The sequence below is a fragment of the Puccinia triticina genome, chromosome 7A, assembly GCF_026914185.1.
Source record: "Puccinia triticina chromosome 7A, complete sequence".
Taxonomy (NCBI): domain Eukaryota; kingdom Fungi; phylum Basidiomycota; class Pucciniomycetes; order Pucciniales; family Pucciniaceae; genus Puccinia; species Puccinia triticina.
The window spans coordinates 2,608,609-2,624,976 of NC_070564.1; the positions used below are offsets into that span (position 1 = coordinate 2,608,609).

Here is a 16,368-nt window from a genome sequence, read left to right on the forward strand (position 1 = left end):
ACCTCCTCATCCTCATCCCCCTCGCCTCTGGGCCTGTCTTCCTCTGCCACCAGCGGTGCTTTGTTGTTGGGTGGTGGCATGTAGTTACAAATGAAACTATGAAATTACAAGATATACACGCACTAACTGAGCGGCAGCCCCTCTCGAGGGGCATTGTCTGGGTTGCAAGGATACAAGGGGACCCAAAGGTGAGGGCCGGCATCGACCGAGACTGAGAGCAATCCAATCAAATAGAGCCCGACTGGGGTGGCCCGCTCCAAGAGCAATCCAATCCGGGCCCGAACGCAGCGGCCCGAAACACACTTTAAAGGGCCTTTGAAGGACTGTTCAAATCATTCCGAAGCGCCTTCAGAGTCGCCATTTGAAGGCGCGTCGAAATCGACATCCTTCAAATGTTTTTTGAAAAGATTCAAAGGATCTTTGGCAGGCATTTGGTGCCAATTCAAAGGAAACATTTCCTCTGCAATGGCTCCAAAGGGAATTTGAATGCCCTTGCAGGGCTTATGAGTAGTTCCGAACTACTCATAAGCCCTGTGGAGGTGCACAAATTTTAAAATGACTTCAGCCATGAAAAATGAGTTCATTTAATCTGATTTAAAATATTTTTTCCACTGGAGTTTAATCCATGAGAGCTTGCTGAAAACAAGTGCCAATCTCAGTAAATTCCAAATGAACTGCAAACATCTTTTCTGGCTGTGACCTTTCTAATGAGTAATTAACAATTTGAGTTGACTTGAGGGTACAGTATTGAATTTGTACCTGCACCTTTTCAAGTTTATTTCAAATCTTATTGAAACCAATCAAAAAAGAGAAATCTAACTTGGTTGGTGAAGTGTGGTGAAGGAGTCCAGGAGGATTCCCGGTGGGACCCACGTGGAGTACATATAGGCTAGCACGAGCCGCGCCAGCCAAGGCAGACCGCAGACTTGGCCCACCCACGCCCCAACAGATAATTATTAATGTCAGTCTCCGTGTTGGAATCCTGGACTACATTCAACATTTCAGAGGACAACAAGGCCAATCAGTCGATCAAGTGATTCAGCGTCCAAACCGACTGTTGTGAAGTGTGGTGAATCTAACTTAACTAATTCCCTCTCTATATGGTGGGGGGACACTGTCCCGCAGGGACAATACCAAGGAGGCACTTATGCAGTATTTTAACACTGTGGCCTGAGAGCATTCAAAATGTCAATTTTAAAGTTTTTGTAGTGCTGAGCAGCACCATTTTGGATTAGGTGATGAGGTAATGGGGAAACAAAATATGTACAACATCATGGTGAATCTTGTAACATATTTTTAGTGGCACTCAAATTCCTTTGTGATGACACCAATGTGTGTGCTTCATCCAGTTTTACACATCTTTCACCATACACAATCAAAAACTGATGATATTACAAAGGATTTTGCAGATCAACAAGAAGGGTTGGGGGTACATAGATGAGATTAGTACATACATGGTTCCAGAAATAAAAACTAGAAGCAAAATGTTGCAGAGACTTAGGTGTGAGGTTAATTATGAAAAATTCACCAACAGAAGCTGAAATGATCTCAGGCCATGGGGTCAACATAGCACGTGAGTCCCTCCCTCCGGTGAGCGGAATGCAAGCAGTTTTTTACCACTCTACAGTGGGACTGGAGGGAGGTACTTGGTTAATTTAGGTGGTGAACAAGGCCTTGTTGGGCACCAATTTAATGTGGATTGTTGTGAAATCTGATCAAGTTTTGCCAGAGCTGATCACATGTCACACAGATGCCAGGCAAAATAACTCATATATCTCCAGATTATACCAGCTTCAAGCAAGGCCTCAGACACTGAAGTAAGCAATATATCACTGATGGTGATAGCTTTTTGAATTTTGGCATTCAAATGTTCAACATGCAAACTGTTGCAGGACTACCCCCTTAAGCGTGCAGCAGCGGAGCCGCCTTGGCCTCTAGTTACATACATAAATTTAGTAAAACAAACAGTGTACATAAAATTAAACTGTTGTACACTAATGAGTAATATTACTCGTGTAAAAATACCCCGTGAAAGTATTATGTAGACTTCTACAGAAGCTCTTTCACATGACAATTGGTTATAAACATGTCATGTGACAGAGTCAGGGAAATTAGTCTATTACAATACAACTAAAATACCCACAGCCAAGCCCTTTTCACGGCTACAACCCTGGATACTCCCATAGGGAGAAAAGGACTCAGTGTTTACGCCCACTGAAGTCCCCTCTATAAATAGAGGCCTATTTGGCCCTCAGGAAAAGATCCCCCCGACCATTCACCGCCCATAAACCGTAAGTTTGCCGTGAATATTCTCCTCTGCTACTACTGTAGCCCCTTTTTCCTTTAAACCATCCCCAGCACGTAAAATCCACTGGATTAAACCTTTAAATATCAAAAATCCCTTATTAGCATATTTACAAGCTTTATCCTTAAAAGTAGTTGCCGTGAGACTCCCGCCTCTGACAAGCAGCCAATCAGCTTAAGCGCTTACCACCTACTTTTTACGCCAAATTTATTCCCTGTAATTAATAATTATATATTATTAATTACATAATAAATCCTCCTCTTTTTAAAGAGTGTTTAAAACCCTTTTAGTGGCCAAATTACCACGTAACAAGTTTAGTAATTTACATTACTAGTGTTATATCAGCACAGTTATAGTGCTAGGGCCCAAAAAACCCTTATTTTGACGGGTTTTTGCCCTAAGCTTCATAAACAGAGCTGTCAGGTTCAGCTGCCTTGGGCCCTGCAGCGGCAAAGCCGCCTTGGCCTCTAGTCAATAGAAAAGCTTATTATTGTCCTCTGTGAATTTATTTGGAGTTTTTTGAAGCTTCCTTGTATGCTTAAAAATCCCACCAATAAAAAAAACAAGTACAGCCATTTGGGGACCTGGAATTCATATTCCCACATGCCAAAAAATCTAAGGGCCTGTACCATAGCCGGGAAAAAAACAGTTTTTCCCCCGGAAATTAATTTATTTGCAAAAAAACTGTTTTCACCAAAAAACACGTACCACAGCGCCTGTTTTTTGACATATCCGGAAAATAGTTTTCCTCGAAAATGGGTGCTTTTCAAAAACAGGTCTGACCCTGTTTTTTGGAAGCTATTTTTCCACTTCTCTGCACTGCACCAACATCCAAGCAGCATGCCGAAGTCCATCGACAATCTCATTGACCCTGTTGTCCTAATGGACACCATCCCACCACCCACATCGGAACCCAACCTGCCAACAACGCCTGCTCCAATGCCTCAATCCAAGAAATTCAAGCCCAATAAAGTCGTCTGTACTCGAGAACGACGGCTATTAATAGGAGTACACTCCCTCCTTGATGCCCGGTCCGTACCTGCCATCAAAAGTCACTCGCCCAATTCTCGATGACCGGCTTGTTCCAATCCTTGAGAGGAGTATGTACTTCCCAAGATGACCGGAACGAGCCGGTCATCAAGAGGAAGATGTACTGATCAAGATGACCGGTTTGTTCTGGTCATCAAGGAAGTATGCACTCCTCCCGATGACCGGAACGAACCCTTCCCTTGATGACCGGGTCGTTACGGTCATTTGGAGGAGTGCATATTCCCTCGATGACCGGAACGAACTGGTCATCAAGAGGAGTATCTACTCCTCAAGATGACCGGTTCGTTGCGGTCATCTTGAGGAGTACATCTTCCACTCGATGACCAGTTCGTTCCGGTCATCAAGGGAGTATGCACTCCTCCCGATGGCCGGAACAAACCGGTCATCTAGAGGTAGATATGATGACCGGTTTGTTCCGGTCATCTTGATGAGTACACCCTCTCGACCACTGGTTTGTTCCGGTCATCTTGAGGAGTACACCCTCCTCTCGATGACTGGTTCGTTCCGGTCATCGGGAGGAGTGCATACTCCCTTGATGACCGGAACGAACTGGTCATTGAGTGGAAGATGTACTCCTCAAGATGACCGCAACAAACCGGTCATCGAGAGGAGTGGATCCTCTGGTCATCTTGAGGAGTAGATACTCCTCTTGATGACCAGTTTGTTCCGGTCATTGAGGGAATATGCACTCCTCCAAATGACCGTAACGACCCGGTCATCGAGGGAAGTGATTACTCCTGCGGTCATTGAGAGGAGTAATCACTTCCCTGGATGACCGGTTCATTTCGGCCATCTGGAGGAGTAACCAAAGGACATTGAGGGGAGCTCTCGATGATCAAACGGACCTGTCATCGAGGGGAATAGTCTCGCATCTGATCACATGGTCTTTTTATTGGGTATTGGTCAGCTGGATCTCCGATGATGTCGATGCAATGGTGGTTGATTGTGGATATCCTGGAGCCATGGTGGGATGTTTGTGGTACACGTTTTTCACATTCTGTTTTTTCAGAAATGTGTTTTTCAAAAAAACAGAAAAGCGCAAAAAAAAAAACTATTTTACCTGCACCAAAAAAACAAATTTTGTATGGTACAGGCCCTAAATAGTTTAGTGAATCCAAGTTTATTAAAGACACAGATTTGCTGGAACACTAGAAAAAAAATTCAAGGGTTCCCCCTGTAAATACACAAAATGAGAAAAAAAAAACATTGGTTTCCCCATTGTATAAAAAACCAATGCAAAATCCACAGCTTTTCCTCAATCAATGTGAATCAAAAAAAATGTAGCTCTCTAAATTCTCAACCTAGCCTTCCAACATCAGCAGTGCTGTGCCCCCAGGCTCAACCTCCAGCCCGCGTCAAGCGCGCGGGTCAAAAAGGTTGGACGTGAAGGCCCCTGGCCTGCAACAAAGGCTGCTGACCAGTGGGGGGCCCACTCTTTGCTGCTCAAACTGTGCATGTGCAACAGCGGAGGGGTTGAGGGTGATGGATAGCTGGAATTGCAGCATCTCCAATCACCCTGGGGAAACAAGAGACTGCCAGCCTATCCACATTTTAAGCTCTCAGCTACCTCACCGCTTGACTTGACACCCTCACCCTCCCCAGGCCAGAACTTTGGTTGCATTCTCCGCAAAGGCCACGCCGTGGCGCCGTAACCATAAACGATTCCACAGCAACCACACCAAATCAGAAACCGGACTGTATACACTCGCCGCCACGCAATTCACCTTAACTACGAACAATCCTCGCCGCGGCCCTATGATACTGTTCGTATGTAAGTCATCCCATTGCGTTCAACGTTACACGGACCCCTGTTTAGCCAATTCTGTTTTGCATACACCCGCAGAACCAGTTTCCTAGGATCCATCCAAATCTGTTGCCATGGCCAGCGCCACTCCAATATCCTCGCAAATTCCACCGTATCAACCCAGAGGCGACTCCAAAGGTCAATCAGCTTCATTACATACCTTTGATCCGCGCTCAGGCGTCCTGCTCAACTTTCCGGAGCTCGGCAGCTTCGGCCGGGAGATGTAGATCCAGATGGCCATCTTCAACTGCTTCTCCCCCATCTTCTCAAACACTCTGATACACCATAACACCAAACAAAAGACAAGAAGCAGCTAGAAGCAGGCCTTTATGGCCTGTGAAAAGAATTCAGTCAAGACAAGGAAGGCAGCGGCTATCCCCTGGCCAAGTTAGTGCTCTTTATAACCCGGTCGCGCGCTTCGATGCAAAGTCAACGCTGTTCGTACTGAAACAGACAACACTATTTTAATCAAGGAGGACTTCAGTGAGATTACATTAAGGCGGCGATATGCTCACGGGGCTGGCCGCGATCAGCTTCTCTTCGCCAAAATATTCCGGTCATCGCTCGAGTCACTCCATACTGATCTTTTGTTCAGCTTCGTCTCCCAGGTCATGACCCAGAAACGTAAACATAGCCATCATCTCGCCGATCGTTGGAATCAAAGACCGGCAAACAAACGCAACCGGCCCATTCTGACCGCTATCAACCCCAACCAAAACATCCCCAACGGCTTGAACAGCACCACCACTACCATCCTTATCGCCAGCCTCCAGCCGATCCTGTTGCTTGCGCGCGCGATTTCGAGCGTCTTTCCCTCTCCCACCAACACTTTCCTCCCCTCAAGAGTACGCAGACAAACTCACTCCATAAACCCCCATCACAATTCATCCCAGAGCTTACTATACTCACTCAACTACTCCCGCCCATCTCAAACACCCATCCTCATCTCCTCCTTTTCTGCTACCAACACCGTCGGCTCACGGGATCTTCAAAAAAATAGAAACCACTAAATCGACAGTCAGTCTTCAAAAAAACTGCCCTCTCTAATCCTTGTCCACAGTCACTCATATCCTCCTTCACAATGGGACAGCTATTGTTCGGAAAAGACGGCCCGCACACCGAGCTCGACAGCGCGTCCTTCAATAGCAGTGAACTACCGCTTCCCTCGTCCTTTTTTCTTAAGAAAGCTAACCCAGAGCTTCTGATTTTCCTCTTCTTTGTAAGTTTCAGCGAAACTCGCCTTACCAACCGCTCCACTAACAGCAGCGGTAATAAGATCAAAGAAAAGTTTGGGAAGAGAGCCTGGCGAACTCATCGCGGCTCTCAATCTCGGCCGGGTGCGCTGTCTGCCTCAGTTTGTCACCACTAGCTTCTCCGTCCTGGAGGATATGAGGTGGGGCACGCCAGTCACTCCAAACCACATTTTCTCCAGGTTTGGCTCTCTGCAGATCAGTCAACGGTAAAATGACCAGCTCACTGCTGTTTTTGGCAGTCTCTATCTTATCTCTGATGCCTTGCAAATACATACTGAATAATACTCATAAACAACCTACAATCAGTTGAAATATTTGTTCTTGCTCCCCTTCAATGTCTAGCTGTTTTCAATATTAAATCCACCCAATATTCCAAATCCCAAATAATTAGGTGTCTCTTGATTTTGTCAGAGATGCTTGGCCACATGTCTTTTTACAACTGGCCATATTGGCAAACCACCTGCATATATATGAGCAAAAAGCAAGAAAATGAAAGCAGCTCACCAGAGAGGGATTTGAATACTTCCAACAAAGCAGTGGTGTTCTCCTCAATTGAGCCCTCCAAATTATCTGCATCTGAAGAAAAAATATATGGTGGTGGTGGCGGTGGTAGTGTTGTTGTGTAGCAATGGTTTATCTGTTCCAGTAAGATGGCCTGGGGCAACGGTGTATCCGCTGCGCTGCGTTTAGCGCAGCGAAGCGGGTAGCGCAGCGATTTTTCGGGTCGCTGCGCTACGCGCTACGCGCTTTTTGATTTTTCCGGAAAAAAAATCAAAAAATAGCGCGCTAAAGAAGCAAACACGTAGCGGTCAGCGTCGCTATTCTCTATGCCATGGGGAACCAAAAAAAAAAAAATGAAAAAGGTTTTAAACCACATAAAAACATGTTTAGAACATAAAACTGTTCTGCTATCCGCTAATTTAGCGGGTAGCGTAGCGAATTTTCGCTTTCGCTGCGCTTTTGCTAATGGCCCTGGGAGGTAGCGGACAATCGCTGCGCGTAGCGAGTAGCGCAGCGGTGTTCTCGCTGCGCTATCGCTTTTTGGTCTGGTCACGTAGCGGTCAACCGCTGCGCTACGCTAAAAGGCCGCTTTTTTTAGCGTAGCGCAGCGGATACACCGTTGCCTGGGGCCAGGTGGGTCCAATCTTTCATCCCCTGATGTATTCATGTCATTGTCTACATATCATGACCTCATTGGGGCTCTTTGGCAGAAAGGAGATCAGATTACTGGCCACTGGTTGGAGGGAAGTGCCTCACATTATATATTTGACCTTATATCATTGAAATTAGAATTTCAGAACAAAATTAGAATAAGCAACCAGAAATTAGAATAAGCAACCAAATAATGTGCAGGTTACTCAGTTTGTGTTGAGAAGAGTGATATTTATCATTTGACCTTCCTGCAGGCAACTCTGACCAGTGTTTATGAAATTAAATTGAATCTGAAGTAAAACAAGCTGGCCCCACTTTAAACTGAAATGTATGCCATAGCCATAAATATTGGTATTTTTGAGCTTTTGAGAATGGATGAATGGGAATGCAATGGGTGGGTGACTCTTTCCAAGAATCAACCTCAATATCCTGTGAACCATAAACTTAATATAGCTTTGCCACTAGATTCTACGGTCAAGAATACCCTTGGACACCTGGGAAAACATACCTCGACACCTCTGGATCAGAAGTTACAACCCCCTCAAGACACATGGTTCAGTTACACACACAATGATACCCAGTTAATTTTAATCAGTTAAATGAAAAAGAGGAATGGAAACTATTTGCAGGCGATTTGAGGGCTATATGGGTGGGTTTGTGAGCTATCCAATTAGGTTAGAAATTTAATCAACAAGAGGGGTGGGAAATGAACCTAAAATTTGCAGCGGCGAAGCCGCCTTGGCCTCTAGTCATATTAAAAATGTATTTAAAAGTTTTAGAACTTTTTGGCCACTTTGTACAAGGAGAAGGCTTTCAAAAACCAGTAACTTTTTCTCAAAATATGCCAGAATGCACCAGTAAGTGGTGAACTTTCCTAATTTTTGAAAGCCTTATTCTTGCACAAAGTGGCCAAAAAATTAAATACATATTTATCATGATTCACTAAATTATTTTGATTTTTTGGCTGGTGGGAATATGGATTCCAGGTCTCCAAATAACTGTACTTGTTCTTTTTATTGGTGGGATTTTCAAGCATACAAGGAAGCTTCAAAAAACTCCAAATAAATTCACAGAGGACAATAATAAGCTTTTATATTGACTAGAGGCCAAGGCGGCTTCGCCGCTGCACTCCCAGGTCCCAGTATCTAAGGTTTATGGAATATTTGTGGTACTCATGGAGTACTCTCTCGATTTTCTATCCAAGTTTATTAAAATCACAGAATCACCGCAGGCAAGTACATGGTTTTGGCCTGTGTTCTTTAGCAAAAGGCCCCCAAATGTTGAAAAATAATCCCCAAACTCCTGGAGGGAGCCTCGGATTGACCTTCCAGCCAGTGCAGCAGCAACAGGCAAAAAAAGGCCGGTCAAAAATGATATCAAGAAGGCCCTAATCAAATGATTAGTGGGCTCCAGGGAGGGGGTAGGACGAAACCGGATCCCCTGGGGGGGAAACACCCCTCCCCCTCCCCTATTAAATAGCCGGCGGGTTGCCACCCAACCCTCAATAAACCCGCTGTCACACGTCGCAAATGCCCCGGCCCAAGCCTCGTTGTCAATCCACAACGGTCTCGCACGCGACCTATCTGTATCGACCTCGACCATATTCGGACCCTTCCCCCTCTCCCGGGTGGGGGCTTGGAAGCTCATTGGAGCGGGCCCCGCAGATGTCAATTTAGACCAGAAAAAGCTAAAATATCTTTATACCAGCCAGCCGAGATGTCTTCCTCTCGGCTGGCTGGTATACATCCACCAGCTCGCCGAGAGGGCTTCCTCTCGGCTGGCTGGTATACATCTACCAGCTCGCCGAGAGCGCTTCCTCTCGGCTGGCTGGTATACATCCACCAGCTCGCCGAGAGGGCTTCCTCTCGGCTGGCTGGTATACATCTACCAGCTCGCCGAGAGGGCTTCCTCTCGGCTGGCTGGTATACATCCACCAGCTCGCCGAGAGGGCTTCCTCTCGGCTGGCTGGTATACATACACCAGCTCGCCGAGAGCGCTTCCTCTCGGCTGGCTGGTATACATCCACCAGCTCGCCGAGAGGGCTTCCTCTCGGCTGGCTGGTATACATACACCAGCTCGCCGAGAGCGCTTCCTCTTGGCTGGCTGGTATACATCCACCAGCTCGCCGAGATGGCTTCCTCTCGGCTGGCTGGTATACATACACCAGCTCGCCGAGAGGGCTTCCTCTAGGCTGGCTGGTATACATCCACCAGCTCGCCGAGAGGGCTTCCTCTTGGCTGGCTCCTCTCGGCTGGCTGGTATACATCCACCAGCTCGCCGAGAGGGCTTCCTCTCGGCTGGCTGGTATACATACGCCAGCTCGCCGATAGGGCTTCACGCCAGCTCGCCGAGAGGGCTTCACGCCAGCTCCCGAGAGGGCTTCCTCTCGGCTGGCTGGTATACATATACCAGCTCGCCGAGAGGGCTTCCTCTCGGCAGGCTGGAACACGTACACCAGCTCGCCAAGAGGGCTTCCTCTCGGCGGGCTGGAACACGTACACCAGCTCGCCAAGAGGGCTTTCTCTCGGCGGGCTGGAACACGTACACCAGCTCGCCAAGAGGGCTTCCTCTCGGCGGGGTGGTATACATACACCAACTGGCCGAGAAGGCTTCCTTGCTTACTTAGCCGCAAAAATTCTCCACACCCGCGGGTACCTGCCGCAGGTACCCGGGTACCTGCTTCCTGCTCCTCAGAGGGGTGCCGGTGCGGGTGCGGGTGCTGAGAATTAGTGGTTTTTTGGGGAGGTACCCACACCTGTGGCGGGTACCCGGGTATCAAGTGACATCTTTATGCGGTATACCCAACGTAATGAGTTCATTCGTGTGCAACTGAAATTGACAACACTTTTTTTTTGATATTTAGCTCGGTGCCAGCACTAATCCTTGCGATTGGGACTACAAATGCTTGGGGTATATTGCTGATTGCAAGAGTGTTTTCTTGATGATTCATTTCAGTCTAGCACGTTCCACCCCTTGATATGAAAGCTTTTTTTTTGTTAAATTTTGATGTTTGACAATCTAGATGGCCCATATCTCAGGACTGATAGGCAAACCAGTGGAAAACAACCCCTTTGAGGAGTATGATGTGGTGATAAAGACAAACAAAAAATGTCACAATGACCACGGTCAAGAATGATATGTTTCTGAAAGGATAAAAATGAAACAATCAAGGATTGAATCTAGAAGGCGGTGTTTGCGGGCTGCCAGGGCGGGCCACACAATCACAAAATTGCGGCCATAGCTGTGGCTAAGCCGAGCTTTGTACATTAAGCGTGCCTAGCTTTGTAGATTAAGCGCAAGCGGTGATCAAGAACTGCAAGGCTCTTCTGGCAGAATTGTTGAGCTTGGGCATAACTGGAAGCAAGGTCAAGAAGATCCGTGATCTATGTTGATTCCACCCCTTTGTTCAAAAAGGATCCTTCACTTTTTGCCTGAAGAGACTCTCACTCTTGAGGTGATTCCTTTTTTTCAAGACTTGTTTACTATTAACAAGACAATTCCATTTCTGGTGACAACAAGCCCATGTACCACGATAAGTCCAGCTATGAAGGTACCTCAATAATCAGCACACGTCTTAGGAGATGAGTGAGAAGGCCAACTTCATGCATTGCGTTGTCCAGAAGCTAGATTTTTGACGCTTTTGAGCAACCTTTTCTTGTCATCATCTCACTCCCCGAAGCCTTCAGGCCAAAAGCAGTCAAGTACTTCATCAACCATTCCAAGACAAGGCTGGTTTTCAACACCTGCCACATCATTCATGAGCTGCACTACGCACATGTGAACTTGCCCATTAAGGTCATCATCTCCGCCAAAAGCACAGGAACTCCAGCCTGCTGAGCCCAAGACTGTCTTTGCTGGGGACCAGCCCCGGCGCCTGAAGTGATTGGACTAACAGCGTGGCAGCAGCATCCAAGAAATTGAAGCAAGGATGTTGGACGCAGCACTTTCTTTGGGACAAAAAGTTACACATGTGTACTGAAATCAACACCCTTTCACCAAAGCTTGAAGTTGTTCCCATCCTACATCTCACATTCCTTCAAGCCCAGCCTCACTGAATTCATTTGGCTGCACCTCTGGGATGCTTGGGATGCTCAAAGGAGTTGCATGACTCAATCAAACCATTGCTCTTGTGTGGTTGGGCAACTGACCTGACTCAGGTTGGAAAAGGGCACAACATTGTGTTCTTCTCTAAACTCAGTGGCTACTGTGTCTCAGCCAACCAACCTATATATTTGATTGCAGCTTAGCTATGTTTTGAACTGCACTGATGCTCTGGTTAGTGAATTCTGCCTTTCTTTTCCCCCTCCCCCCCACTTCCCCCACATTTTGTTATTTGTGACTCCTTTGACCTGCCAATTTCAGTTTATTTTTTCTGATGCTGGAGATTAGTTGGTTTTTTTTTCTGCAATGCCATGCATCCTGAGGGAAGAAGAAAAATCAAAATGAGGCCTGTCCTGATTGGGTGTTATTTTTCTTTTTTTGAGTTTTCTCAGATGTGTCAAACTGTGGTGAGTGTTGAATGAGTCCCCTTGAATCTTTTGAACTGACTTATTTGTGATCCATACTTCAAATAAGAAGAAAGCAAAGTTTGATTTTCTCAAACTTATGGGTCTTTTTCAAGTTCCCCCAGGCTGTTCTGCAAAATCATGCAATGGTTATACAGTGCCCTATCAAGTGTTTAGGGTGGTGCCAAAGCTTTTCCACCAGACCTCTGGCTAAAAAAAATTCATAGGAACCTGTACATACCTGGTAAAGTTGCTTTGTTGAAAGGTTTTCCTCCACTGAAAAGTGGGAGAAATACTATGGAAAAATTTTCAAGTTTGAATTTGAGCTTGGTGGCCTCTTGCTGTGCTGGGGTTTGCAGCGGCGAAGCCGCCTTGGCCTCTAGTTTATTATGATGCCACAATTATACCCCTAGCCTAAGTCTGAAAATCAAAATCCTCTTCCTCAGGATACACATACATACTTTGGAAAGAGATTAATTGAATTAGACATTGATCTGACCAGAGTACTGTTTTCAAAGTTTTTAATCCACAAGGAGGTGGAATATATTTCTATGATTGAGATCCCCAAGTTCTCTCAGGCTGGTATTTAGGCTGTACAGTTGCACGCAGCATTCCACTGTACAAGGTTTTTGTCTGGTCCCAAATGTTGGGGTCCAAAACCTAAAAAATACAGTTTTTTCACATATTTTTGGGCGGCTGGGACATGGTATGGTGTCCTAGCTATGGTTTTACACCCACCAGACGCTACTCAAAGCACTGCATGACAGTTTCTGCCTTCATGTGTGGGTTTAGTGCCCAACCAGAAGGCATAAGTATGGGTTTAGGAGCCCATACATATGTACTTATGCCTGTATTTGGGAGGTGGTTCCCAAAATATGGGCTGTGAACAAAAAAAAATTGGCTGGACCAAATTGGTTGCCACTTTAGATTTGGAATCCACACACTCTTTATACTCTGTTAGAGTGCTGGACCCCCGACCCAGTTGGGGTTTCAATTTTTGCGGGTAGCTCTGTACAGTAGAATGTTGCGCGCAACTGTAGATGTACCTTTGAATTGATATTAAATTAATATTCTCTGAATTAAAAGCAGGATAAGCCTAAATGTACTCCAAACTTGTACTAATTTTTGGCTTTGGGGGAGGTGGGTTAGGAAGATGGTACTCCAAAAAATCTGGAGGGCCTATTTTACTCTTAAATCCATGTTTGTTGGAGCACATGCCTTGGCACTCCAAAATACACCAAAATGGGATGCACTCCACCCTGATTTTGGCTTTGCACTCCAGTGTTCCAAAGTGCCCACAGCAGTCATCAAGCAGGGCACACCCCACTTGATGACCAGCTAATGTGCAACTCTTCTCAATGAGCAGTACAGACCAGTCATTGAGAGGTGTGAGACCCCTCAATGGCTGGTACAGATCAGTCTTTGGGAGGTGTGAGACCTGATGGCCGGTCTGACCGGTCATTGGGAGGTGAGAGATCAATGGCCGGCACGCGACCGGTCATCGTACTGCGGAGCCCCCCTGATGACCCCTCGATGGCCGGTCCGACCGGTCATCAAGAGGTGTGAGACCCCTCGATGACCGGTACCAACCGGCCATTGAGGGGTATGAGACCCCTCGATGGCTGGTCCGACCGCTCATTGGGAGGTGAGGGACCCCTCGATGGCGGGCACTGATCTGTCATCGAGGTGTACTGTACTGCGGAGTCCCCTCGATGACTGGTACCGACCGGCCATTGAGAGGTATGAGACCCCTCAATGGCCGGTCCAACCAGTCATCGAGAGATATGAGATCCCTTGATGGCCGGTCCGACCAGTCATCAAGAGGTATGAGACCCCTCGATGGCCGGTCCGACCAGTCATTGAGAGGTGTGAGACCCCTCAATGGCCGGTCTGACCGGTCATCGGGGGGTGAGAGACCCCTCGATGACCGGTTGGACCGACCATTGAGGGGTAATTTACTGTGGAGTCCCCTCTTACCGGTACAGACCGGCCATCGAGAGGTATGAATCTCCTCAATGCCGGGCTGTTCCGGTCATCAAGAGGTGTTACCTCCCTCAATGACCGCACAGACCGGTCATCAAGAGCTATGACTCCTCTCGATGACCGGCACGGACCAGTCATTGGAGAGGAGGAGAATCTGCTCGAAGCCGGTCTGTACCGGTCATCAAGGGGACTCCACAGTGCATTACCCCGCTATGGTTGTGTGAATCCCCCCGATACCACTACAGATTGGCATCAAGACGAGATGGAGACCTCGGGGAGGATGCCTCTCCGGAGCATGTCTTGATGACCCTGACTGGTCATCTTGAGGATTCAAGCTCTCAAGCTGACCTGTAAACACTCAGATGAGTGTGTACAGGCCAGCATTGTGTCTGCCCAGGTGCAGGGCCCTGGCAACCAAAAGTTTTGGTTTGAAGGATTTCAGGGCCCTGTGAGCTTGGTCGGATACTTAAAGGGCTGGGGGGGAGCTGTTTGTCCCCCCAGGGGATCTGGTTTCGTCCACCCCCTCCCTGAAGGCCCCCTATTTCATTTGAGTAGGCCCCTTCTTGATTTCAAAAAACAAAAATTCCAAACCCAAACAAAACTTTAACAATTTAAACTTTAAACTCACACAAAACAAGAAAATTTAAACTTTGAACTCACACAACACAAAAAAATTTAAACTTTGAACTCACACAAAACAAAAACATTTGAACACAATCAAAACACACAAAAACATAAAATAAACTCACACAAAAACAATAATTATATAAACTCAAACAAACCATTACTGAAAAAAAACTTAAACTTTTCAAACTTAAGGAACACAAATTTCAAACTTCTAATTTCTTCTGCCTGCAATTTCAATGAAATGCAGCATGAACCCATGAAGTCAGTTTCTGTGAAACTGTGGTTTTAATAAACTTGGATTGGTCAAAAAATAATTTGAAAAAGTTGCGCCCTTCACGCGCAGTGCGCGAAGTGTTTGCAAACTTCGCGCACTGCACAGTGCGCGAAGAGCTTTTTGCAGTGCGCAAAGTAAGTCCGTAAATTTTAAACTTGTTTTTGGGGTGGATGATTTTTACAAATTTTGTTTTAAAATTCCCACCCAATTGTAAACGGGGGGGTTGTAAAAATTTACAAAACAGTGAATTTAATTAGGGAGTTGAAAAATCGACTCCCAGGAATTAATAAATCGACTCCCAAACGTCGTTTACGTCGCGCGGACCGACTGTTGTACCCAAACGCCCTAAAAGGTTTACAGCAATATAAATACACTCTTTAGAGAATATTGTGAGCTTCGCGGCATTAGTACTCCTCAGGGAGACCCTGTGTAGCCGGGGGCGGATTTGGCGGATTTCCTACTAAGGCAAACCCCCGAAACCTTATCTACAGTGCTCCAAAAAGCCCCAAATTGTTTTAGCTATAAGAATACACTCTTTAGAACATATTTTAAGCTTCACAGCATTAGTACTCCTCAGGGAGACCCTGTGTAGCCGGGGGGCGGATTTGGCGGATTTCCTACTAAGGCAAACCCCCAAAACCTTATCTATGGTGCTCCAAACGGCCCCAAATTTTTTCTGCTATATGAATACACTCTCTAGAAAACATTATAAGCTCCAAGGAGATATTACACATCAGGCACACCTTCTATTGACTGTGGTGTAGCGTAGCACAGCGCAAATGCACTATTTTTTGTGTAGCATTAGCGTAATCGCATGTATCTGCGCTAACACTACACTATAAGCTAAATTAGCTTTTCACCCTGTGAAATTAGCTTTAGCGCAGATGCGCTTGATTTCGCTCACGCTACGCTAAAAAATAGCGCATTTGCGCTGCGCTACGCTACACCACAGTCAATAGAAGGTGTGCCTGATGTGTAATACCTCCTTGGAGCTTATAATGTTTTCTAGAGAGTGTATTTGTATAGCAGAACAAATTTGGGGCCGTTTGGAGCACCGTAGATAAGGTTTCAGGGGTTTGCCTTAGTAGGAAATCCGCCAAATCCGCCCCCGGCTACACAGGGTCTCCCTGAAGAGTACTAATTCCGTGAAGCTGAAAATATGTTTTAAAGAGATTAACATTATAACTAAAAAATTTTGGGGCCATTTGGAGCACCGTAGATAAGGTTTTGGGGTTTGCCTTAGTAGGAAATCCACCAAATCCGCCCCCGGCTACACAGGTTCTCCCTGAGGAGTACTAATGCCGTGAAGCTCTCAATATTCTCTAAAGAGTGTATTTGTATTTCTGTAAACCTTTTAGGGTGTTTGGGTACAACAATGACAAGATATAATTTTTTTGTATATTCCGTCATTTTTT

At 46.2% G+C, this 16,368-nt stretch overlaps 1 protein-coding gene across 1 annotated transcript; it reads left to right on the plus strand.

Moving 5' to 3' along the window:
- Window positions 1-5,233: 5,233 nt before the first annotated feature.
- Window positions 5,234-6,169, plus strand: PtA15_7A319 (uncharacterized protein; the record flags this gene model as incomplete). The annotated part of the gene is made up of 2 exons (XM_053170914.1): window positions 5,234-5,382; window positions 5,755-6,169. The coding sequence occupies 2 exons, from the start codon at window positions 5,234-5,236 to the stop codon at window positions 6,167-6,169; spliced, it is 564 nt and encodes a 187-aa protein (XP_053022148.1).
- Window positions 6,170-16,368: the final 10,199 nt, after the last annotated feature.